At 31.9% G+C, this 10781-nt stretch overlaps 1 protein-coding gene across 1 annotated transcript; it reads left to right on the top strand.

Moving 5' to 3' along the window:
* Positions 1-3685: 3685 nt before the first annotated feature.
* LOC132700939 (uncharacterized) lies at positions 3686-10339 on the top strand. The gene is made up of 9 exons (XM_060668538.1): positions 3686-3882; positions 4513-4752; positions 5013-5367; positions 5649-5748; positions 5804-5896; positions 5961-6116; positions 7933-8392; positions 8446-8804; positions 10262-10339. The coding sequence occupies exons 1-9, from the start codon at positions 3720-3722 to the stop codon at positions 10337-10339; spliced, it is 2004 nt and encodes a 667-aa protein (XP_060524521.1). The 5' UTR covers positions 3686-3719.
* The last annotated feature ends 442 nt before the right edge of the window (positions 10340-10781 follow it).

Genomic DNA, 10781 nt, shown 5'->3' with positions numbered 1-10781 from the left:
TGTCTTCCACTTTTTCATATCCCTATTGAACCATATAGCCCAGTTAGTGAAAAAGTACGCTTGAAACCCGAAATTTGTGAAAAACCAGCTAACCAAGGCCCACATTATAACTTTTTGGTCCATAGACACGCCTTCGAGGCATCTAAAGTAGCGATCTCCTTTGTTAATGCCTTTGAAAATTTCAAAGAATTTTTTACGTGGTGTTAGTAAATTGACCACAGTATAAATTATTGAAGAAGCAAATACTGTTATGCCAGACACTAAAGAGGTCAAATTTCTTCCAACTAAAGCCTAAAAACGCCTCATTTTAACAATGTAACGGTTTAAAATAATACGGTGTGTCCAAGGTAGACAGAAGATGCAGATCCCGAAGAAGGTAAGAACTGATACAAGTTCGGCAAAATTAGAAAAAAATTGCTCAATTTTATACATATGACTAGATTTTATGCAAAATATTTAGTTTTAGGAAGTTAAGAAATATCGAGTACATTAGAAAACATTCGAAATAAATGTAAAATTTGGAAAACCACATTTAAAATATTAATACTTAGCTTGGACACAGCGCATACAGGATTATTCTGGATTATTAAAAGTACTGGAGAACGAATAAGGAGTAAATTAATATACTTTATATAAATATATAAATAATATAATAATAATACTTGATAATACACGTCAGTAGCTGGGTATATGCCTACAGTTTTTGATAAAAATATATAGTTTTTAGAAAATCACTTGTTAGTTCTCCAGAAATCACACTACATAATGTGTAAATAAAGCAAAACCCCCCCTTTAGGTGACACTGCGACTATAATTCACGCCATTTTTCTACAAATTAAATGAGAGTCAAAATTAGACTTGAAAATTATTAATTTGAATTTTGTTCCGGGCGAGTATAATTGAAAAACATGATTTTAAAGTATGTTCGGGGGGCATTTAACAACATTAAAAGAAAACACATTTCTAATAAACTTGATTTCGACCCCATTCCACTTAAAAAACGGATCTGTGAGCATCGCAACTTCACCTATCATGTTGATTTTGTCAAAATTTTGTGGAGAATAGTAAACATTGTGTTTTTGGCATTCCCAAAATTTCAATACAGGAGAACTTACTTTATACAAACATGGTATAAGTATATGTCAGCCATGCATACCTTTACCGTTAAAACGTCAAAGAATAGTAGAACTATTCCCAGTACACGAAACGCTAGATGCGATATTTGGATCAGAAGGAGCACCAGAGAAAATTTGTAGCGTCCTCCCGGTTTTGATATTTTGCTGTCGGTAGTCCCTAAAATGCCTGATATAATCAGTACTGGTCTATAAATTTCATAGATATTCTGCCTGGACAAAATATTTCGTTTGAAAACCTTCGATCGCCATTTTCGTGGTATTACGGAGTAATACATATTAAACGAATGTTTCAGACATTGAAAGTGATTTAACGTAAAAAGCGGAAACAAATATTTATTCCGCGACTAATAATTTATTAACAAACTTCCATCAATCTTTTATTGTAATTCCGTGTTGGGGATTTGATTATGATAGATTGCTAGTTTCATTTGCTTGAATAGATATTCGTAAAACTATTTAGAAATTTATTACGTATGGTGTTCTTTCACAATATGTTAACAATTTTACCGCTAGCCATTCTAAAATTAAAATCTTATGACTTGCATATTTAGATCAAATATGGATATTTAAATGAATTAGTATTTATTTTCTTTTCAAAAGTTTGTATAACTTGAATCAATTGTTGCTGGGTATTATGCAATGAAGTGTCACTTGATTTTGCCGCCGTTATATCTCAGATACTTGAAGGAAAAGTCTAAAATCATTGATATAAAATAAAGCATTGATATAAAATGAAAATAGCATTTCTAAGAAAAGAGTTAATATTTAACTGCTCTTATTTTGTATTAGTAAGTTAATAATTGCTTGATTTATATCGTACATTTAAAAAAGTATCCCAGAATCAAAAGATAAATCACAACGGACAAACATTGACGGGTGGGCACTTATAGCATTGTGTTATGTAAAGAGATATATTGAGTCAATTACTAATATTAAACTGATCATTGTTTTGATTAGGTCTAAAATTGTCTTTGCATAGCTCAATATTATGTAGATAAATTACACGCCATTTCTGCGAAATTTTATTGAATCAAATAATACCGATTTTTATTTTTAAGAGCTTTGGATTGTCGACACCACATAATAGCAGTCAATGGTATGAGCAAGATCTAACAACGAAACGTATGATTCTTTTAATGTTCATGAGATATTATTCCAAATATAGGATAACAATATTTATTAATGCATGGTTAAAATATTTTTTTGGAAAATAGAGTCGGTCTTATTTTCATAAAATAGGAGCGATCACACCAAAAGCTTTACGATGTTTCCATCACATATACACCATAACTAATATAATCTTCATAAGATCAGGTTATGATGTGAGGTCGGTCCAAAACATCCTATTGATTATGAGCTCTCCTATTCATAACACTTCTTCAGCAATCTTTTAATTAACCATGTCGCCACTAATATATGGAGTATCCAAAATTTTATTACTTGTTAAGAAAAGTTGATATTTTGATATGACAATTACTTCGTTGGATATTATTACCAAGCCCTATTGAAAAATTCTTACATAACTAATTTTTTCTTAATAAATAAATAAAATAAAAATTATACAGGAAAATGTAAAAATCACTTATTTCATTAGAAAATAGTCCGGCCAGCGAAAGAGACATACGAAAATGAAACTGTTCAGTTAAGCTTTGAAGAAGCCAACAGTTTGAGTGGCGAGAGGTCAGCGAGTTTGAGATTTCCATACAGTGTCTCCTATAATGAACGCTACATATGGGGAATTACTTTATTTTTATGGGATGCTATTTTTTTAATGTGTGATCGCTCTAATTTATATTTATAAACTTTTTTTTTTTTTTTCAAATAACTTTTTTAGATGTTTGTTCACATAAAATAATTTGTATCGAATATTCTGGGGACAATGTATATCAGAAAACCACTAACCTCTTCAGTATTACCAATATCAGAAGATATTAAAATCTTCATATATAATTAACGCACAGATTCCTGTAACGTGCAAACACGTGAAATTGCATAATTTCTTTTAGAAACTAGGCAATCTAGGAGAAGCTTGAAAATCATCTGAAGGGTTCAGTCATTTTATTTTACTCTAAAACGAACGAAGCAACGTTCGTCGGATACGACGCAACTTCGAATCACAAGTTGCATGCCTCTAAGACAAATGCATAAAAAATAACATAATTTGAGTCTATGCATGTATCTAAATTAGAGGTTTGTATGCGATTCCGAAGGGAATGTTTCAGTTGGCAGTTGCTACCGTGCAATCATAGGAATATAGAGATTTATTAATACCGCATAGGCGTGGAAAGAAAAATATTCAATCAGGCATTAAGGTGTAGAACAATAGGAAAAAGTATTCTAATTATCCAATATTTCAATGAGCTTTAGCACGAATAAAATTTAGTAACTAACTAACTAACTAACTAATTAACTAACATAATCCACTAGGTTAAAGATCCAGAAGAAAATCGCCGAAACACCACTGGTCCAGCATATTGAAAATTCTGCCTGTGGCAAAGAAGCATATAAAACAGTGGTATTTGAGGAAAAAAAGCGTCGAAAATGGCTCCGCAAACGCGGTTACTTAAAAATGTTAGGCTCTTAATGATCCTTTTAGGGGTAGGGAGATTAGAAATACCAAATACTTCTAAGTTTCTACCTGTATGCTACAGGATTTATTCAGTTATAATACAGATATTTTACGCGACATTCGTTATTAATTTATCAGTGGAATTATTTATACTGTTTAAAACTGATATTCCAACAGGTAAGAGAGGCAAAATAAATTGTTATTGGACAAAAGTATAATTGAACGTAAAATCGGAATTTTTATTTCCTCAAAATTTTGAAATCAAATTAAAAAAAGCGCTCCTTTTTGGTTTTATGTTCATAACTTTTTAAACAATGGCGAAACTGAAGACTTATTTTAAAAATTTTCGTTTTTAATAGACTTGTCAACAAAAAATATTTACAATCTTAAATTTATGAATTATTTTTTTCAGAAGCTACATTTTTACTATTAAACGCGGTGCTCCTATTATTATCCTTTTTTTTTGTGACACATGGCTATAGCTACCGTTTTTGTTAGTTTAAAGTTTCGAAACTATTTCCAAATGGATGATAAAAAATACAAACTTTTGTTTAGTTCTTATAAGTAGAAAACTATTTACTAACTAACAAGACGAAATTAATTCGAAATATTTGAAGGGAGAATATATGGCAACAATCTTCGGAGGTACATGGAGCGCCTACAAACAGATCCGGTGTAAACAGTCTAAACAACTTACGTTTTTCCGTTTGACCGCTATTTGAATGAGTTTTTGTCGTAGAAATAAGTTTTTTTTAAGCAGTTACTATGTCATTTCTAATCTGTTGCTTATTTGTTTCTTAATTGCAGCCCTTGAAAATATGTCGAGATTTATCTTCGTCATCCTGTTGATAGTAAAAGTGGGAATGTGTCAAACTGAAAAAGTGGTCGAACTATTGAGACGTTCTCAGTTAGAAGAAGATGAAATAATTTGTCAAAAAGATTATCAAATATCGAAAGTTTATAAGATGCATGCACTATACGGCTTTAAAGTTAATCTTACACTTTCGGTCACTGCTGTCTCATCTGCAGTTACGTTGTGTATACTTGGTGAGTTTTTTTTGTTCAAATGATGATTTTATTTTGTTTGTTAGTTTTCTGATGTCCGCTGCCGTCCGGTACTTACACAAAATCAAATATAACGAATACAAACGACTTAAAAAAAGAAAGGAAACAAGAATAGGTACCTTTATTTTTAAAAAATCATCTCTTGTCAAAATTAATATTGATCAGTTAAAATTGTTTTATGCTTTGTAATTGTTGCCTATTTGAGATATTTCTTCTCTCCATATTTTTCTATAAACTTGCAGGTATTCAAGCGAGCTATCAGTTTTCTCGAGAACACGTAAATACGAACGACACTTCAGAAACAATCGACAAACCTCAACTGTTACCGCTGTGGTATCCAATTATAGACAAGAATAAACGTCACATGCTGGTTATGTCACACCAGATTGTTCAGACGCTCTTAACTAGTTTATTTAGTAGTTTGGTGCAAACTTTTACTAATTCATTACTGATTTTTCTTAGAGCCCGGTTACAGATTTTGCAAATTCGTTTTGCCAATTTTAATAGCATGCAAGTCGGCGAAACTTCTAACCATGGGGATAATATACCGCCGATGACATTAAAACAACTATGTGTAAATCATCAACAACTTATTTCGTGAGTATTACGCTAAATATGTAAAGTAAATGGGACACCTAGTTAGGGCGATGCAACTAACTAAAGTGACATACGGTTTATTAATATGTAGAGTTAAAACAAGGACCTATTTAGACAACCGTGATATTGATAATTGATAAAACCGTCTGCCAGTCTGGTTTTAAAATATTAGTTTTATTACAATTAAGCTATCCCAGAAATGGACGCTAAAATCGACTTGAACTAGGTACATTGTTTAGAAAAAAGATGTTGGAGAAAACAAGCCTTGTATAACATTTTAGTTCTATCAAAGAGTTAAACGACTCGTTGAAAGGTATACTGCTTCTAGAATGCAGTGTTACTTCTATTCTTCTTGCCGCTTTGCTGACACAGATACTATGGGTAAAAGTTGTTTCATTATTAAGTTACTAAAATTACAATTTTCTGATGATTTTAGCGGAGATATCTAGCATTCAATGTGGTATATTTTTTGCTAGTTGTGCTTCAAATAATGGCATTATCATACAATTCTAACGAAATTGTCGTTCAGGTAATGAGATTTATTAAAATAGGAAAGTAGAGAGAATTTATCTCCTGTTTACACTATTCATTAGAGTTCGCAATTATCCAACGCCTTATATGAAAGTAACTGGTATACCCACGGACGAAAATTGCAATCCTTGCTTTTGGTGATGATGATGCGATGTCAGAAACCACTGGTACTAACTGTGGGCCCACTTGGACCCATGACTACTCAAGTTGGGGTTTCGGTAAGGATTAAGTTAGCATTACTTTAAAGAAATTAATAGTTTTGTTCACATGGGTGTTCGCGTAATAGTTACGGTCGTGTCCATAAAATAATTAGAATAGTATTAAAATCAATGATAACAAAGTACCTGAAAATTTAAAAATCGTATTCGTCTTGCAAAAAAACGAGAACGCCGATGTTTTGAAGTTTCCACATAAAAAAATTAACAGGTTTTTTTGCGATTTATAAATACTTCTTTTTTCCAGATTGTCAAGCTAGCGTATTCTTATTTTTCAGTAATGTCGTCTTAATAACTTGGATCTAATGTTGAGTTTTTAAATAAACAATTAATATTAACCGTGTTTTATTAAAATGTCTTTACATATTAATCAAATACTTTATAATGCGAAGGACTGGGCTTTCTAAATAAAAAAAATCAAAATAAAATAGTTTCGAGGTTACGTAAGAGAAAGTGTGCCCTAAAAATACTGCAAAAAACATATCGGAAAGTTTATCTTCTAAATATTTTATAAAATTTATTTTTTCAATTTGATGTCAAAACGACATGCCACGTATATTTTTTGTTTAAATTAACACTTCTCCTAATTCTCAGTTTATAGATATTACTAAAAAACGACGGAATTGCTTTACTTATCTTTGTGTTTTGATATTTGACCGTCGGTAGTTACTAAAATCAATCTCGTTTAAAAACGTTTGATCGCGATTTTCGTGGTACTACGGAGGAATACAGATATTGGTTTCAGTTGGTTGAAATTCCAAACAAATATATATTTGGCGTCTAATCATTTATTTATAAGCTACTATCAATCTTTTATTGTAATTTCGTATTGGGGACTTTATTATGATAGATTGCTAGTTTCGTTTGCCTTGAATAGATATTCGTCCAACTATTTAGAAGTTTATTCCGTATTCACCCGTAATATGCTAATAATTTTAGTTAATTGAGGTGTATGAGATCCGGTCATTGAAAGTAGAAAACTTCAAGCAAGACAATGCACTTTTTATTTTTATTTTTTGATATAAACTATATAATTTGCGCCTAATTGAAATATTAATAATATAATAATATGTTATTGAAATTACTAAAACATCAAGCTGAAGCGACGTTAACTGACTGAAGCTATAAAATCAGCTTATCATACAGTTATCTCATTTGTCAATTACCAGCCAATTATGTCAGTACTCGTATACCATACAGATGGCATCCGTTGTTTGATATTCTGATAACAATTACTATACATTAATAAAAAAAAAATCAGCCTGGTGTTAAAAAGCCTCGCAACAATGTTATTCTGCCAAAGGAAATATCCTGCTGTAAATAATGAGATTGTTAAACAAAATATTTATAAAAAAGAAAAATAAGCCAAGCATTTATGATTGTTTCAATCCAGTGTTAACAATATCAGCATTTGGAGGTGTTTGTACGCTAAAAAATAAAAATGGTAGCTACTCGACAAGCCAGGGATTGGTAATATTTCATGTTCTAGTTATTGTATTGAATGTGATCCAATTGTTTTTTATTCCCCATGTTATAATTGCTATGGAACAAGTAAGTTTTCTCTCATTGCTATAATAATTTTTAAAATTTCATATTGTATAACACTGCGATGTAAAATTACTTTCTGAAGCAATTGTAAATTTTCATGTCTGTTATTTACTATTTTTTATAATCCAGTATAAATTGTATAGAAATTCACTGCATTCTAGTTAATTGTGAGTACTATATTATCATAGAAAACTCTGGTCGTTTAGAATTACTCGGGAACAAAAAAAACAGACAAATGCTCTTCACTAATTAGTTTCTTCACTTGTTTTAGGTTTCTAAAAGTAAGATAGAATCGAATATATCACAAATCGAAATCGATTCTAATGATCGCAGAATTCATATTGCCACGCAAATAGCCAATCCGCTCATAGTGTCGGGAGGCGTCTTGATACTAAGGCTAATGAACATGACGCTAATAGGCCAATTCTTACCAAATATTTTTCAAAGAATCAACAACATACAGGACATTATGTGCATTAAGGATATTAACGAAAAAGATTATACTCACATGAAAATTATAATTACCTTGATGGTGACGATATCCGTACCATTCCAGATATACTATTTGATCGCAATTATTCCGAATAACTGGATTTCTTTAGTTATGTTTGGATTCAATTTTTACAATAGTTTTTCCGCAACGTGCTTAGAGTTTCAGTTCACTCACGTGTGTCTCATTTTGAGAAATAGATTTAAACTTATAAATAGTTGCATGAACCGTTTCAAGAATGGTAAGTTAATAGTGCCAATGATAGGGGTGTGTGAGGATAAAATTATCTTTTAGAAAAGTATGCACTCAAGAGCTCGCGCTTAAGAGAAGATGAATTGTTCATCATTCAGACAGTAAATCGTGATCGATACATATCAAAAATAATTGACATGAGAACATGTCATCAAAAACTTTCTGAATGCTGCAGAGACCTCAATAAGCTATTTGGAGCTCAGCTTTTAATAACTTTATGTTGTTGTGGTGTGAGCGCATTACTAAACTTTTATTTCGCTATATTTGGCGGTTTTGGACAAACTTCTTTAATTGCAGCCGCACATCAGGAAAGTCGCACTTGGGCTGATGTCTTTTGGGCACTATACTTTCTTTTGAGATTCCTTGACGTGTGTGGAGCAGCAGAGTTTCTTTGCCGTGAGGTACGTATTTTATTATTCTCTCTCATCGAGGAAAATTTAGTTAAGGAACCCATAAACGTAATTAATTGAATTTATCAATTTATCTCCGTTAAATACTAAGTGAGATATGAAAAATAAAAGAAAATTGAAAATACTTTTTACAAAACTTCTAGATTCCTGCTGCGTCGGTTTTTGCTGAATCGAACTTGCTAACGTTTCGTCAATCATCCTGTTGGCTTCTTCAGAACTTGACTGAGCCTGGCTCGCATTTTACTCTGTAACTGCTTATGTATTGTTTGAGGGGGGCGGAGCTAAATGAGGGGCATAAACACCCGAAAGCAATCCTACACTTGCCACTGTGGTCCTTCCTTACCATCAAAACATCACTGACCACATATCAAAGGAAATATGATGCCAAACCAGATTTATTACTTGGCCAAAAATATGTCAACATATTCGATCCGTCAAAGACAAAATTCCATATGAGATGCCAGGAGTTTACAGCATTCCGCGCATATGCGTCAAAGAATATATTGGAGAGACCGGACGAAAAATACCAACTAGGCTCAAAGACCACGAAAGAGGCTTAAGACTAAGACAAATAAACTTATCAGCAGTTGCCGAACACAATCACGAAAACGGACATAAAATTTTATTCGATAAAACTAAAATTCTTGAATGTAATCACTTCTTCTACCAACGAAAAATCCGAGAGTCTATAGAAATCTGTAACCAACCTAACAATCTTAACCGCGACTCATGGCTTTACCTGTCACCAATATGGGAATGAGTCATCTTAGAGGCTGTTTATGCCCCTCATTTAGCTTTTTAGCACCTCAAACAATTTATAAGCATAGTATAGCATATATAAACATAGTAAAATGAGAGCCGGTTTCAGTCAAGCTCTGAAGAACTGACCAGATTTAATCCAGAAGTTTTTTAAAAAGTATTGCATTAGCCTGTGGAAGTTTCTTTGTAAAATTGAAATTGAAAATATTTAAAGTTTCAAAAATAGTATTACCACATATATAATACAATAATAAAGCTGTGAATGTGAAAAACCTTTAAGTAATATTTCAAAGAAACTTCCACACACTAGTGTAATACCATTTGCAAATCTTCGGGATTTCTTCTACGCCGGTTATTGATGAATCGAACATGCTGACGTGTCGCCAATCATCCTGTTGGATTCTTCAGTGCTAATCTGAGACTGAAAATGAGAACTGAACTTTAACTGAGTCTTCAGTTTCAGTTTCAGTTAAGCTCTGAAGAAGCTAACAGGATGATGTGCGCAACATCAGCAAGTCGATTCATCAGTAACCGACACAGGAGGAATACGGAAGATTTATAAATAGTACATTTAATTCATAATTTGGGAATCTCTAGTCAAATTTTTGCTTGTACATCAGCAGGACATTTGTAAATACTTTTTCGCATTATATTTGTCCATTGTTTATATATTAATCCTTGTGTTCCAGACAGATCGTACGAAATCAATAATTTCAGAGCTCTTACATGAGTGTCGGAACAACAGAGTTAAAGAAGAGGCAAGTTAATACTCGTATATGAATATATCAGAAATTTTGATGAATTATGTAAGGGTTGGATACGCCACCAATAGTTAAATTTTTACAGCTAAAATTAAGTAGTATAAAAGTATAACTCATTTAAATATAAGCAAAACATATGTATTGTGCACATCTTCTTTCGGATATCTCGAAATCTTCTTTCGGATATCTGGAAAAAAGTGGCTAGGGATTTTTCAAGAATTTTGGGTTATCTCGATTATTTATTTATTTCACAGAATTTAAAATTTGCCTTCCCGTTTTAATAATTTGGTGGAGGAATGAGATTTATAAAATTTGCGAAGTAAAAATCAAATAATAACCAAGAAACACATTTATAATTTCAGCAATAAATCGTGTTTCATTCGTTTACTCCATTTAAAGAATAATCTGGAGAGCTACATTTAGGATTACATTTTGTATCTTTGTATCA

This window comes from Cylas formicarius, unplaced genomic scaffold (genome assembly GCF_029955315.1).
Source record: "Cylas formicarius isolate icCylForm1 unplaced genomic scaffold, icCylForm1.1 PGA_scaffold_4__25_contigs__length_36172078, whole genome shotgun sequence".
NCBI classification, from domain to species: Eukaryota; Metazoa; Arthropoda; class Insecta; order Coleoptera; family Brentidae; genus Cylas; species Cylas formicarius.
The sequence above is the reverse complement of the archived record's forward strand: the minus strand, read 5'-3'. Positions and strand labels throughout refer to the sequence as shown.

Bases quoted from the DNA above. Each gene is read 5' to 3' on its own strand.
- LOC132700939 (XM_060668538.1), top strand. From the start codon at position 3,720: ATGATCCTTTTAGGGGTAGGGAGATTAGAAATACCAAATACTTCTAAG. The intron at 3,883-4,512 runs GTAAGAGAGGCA...TCTTAATTGCAG, and splicing joins TAAAACTGATATTCCAACAG to CCCTTGAAAATATGTCGAGA. The intron at 8,805-10,261 runs GTACGTATTTTA...CTTGTGTTCCAG, and splicing joins CAGAGTTTCTTTGCCGTGAG to ACAGATCGTACGAAATCAAT.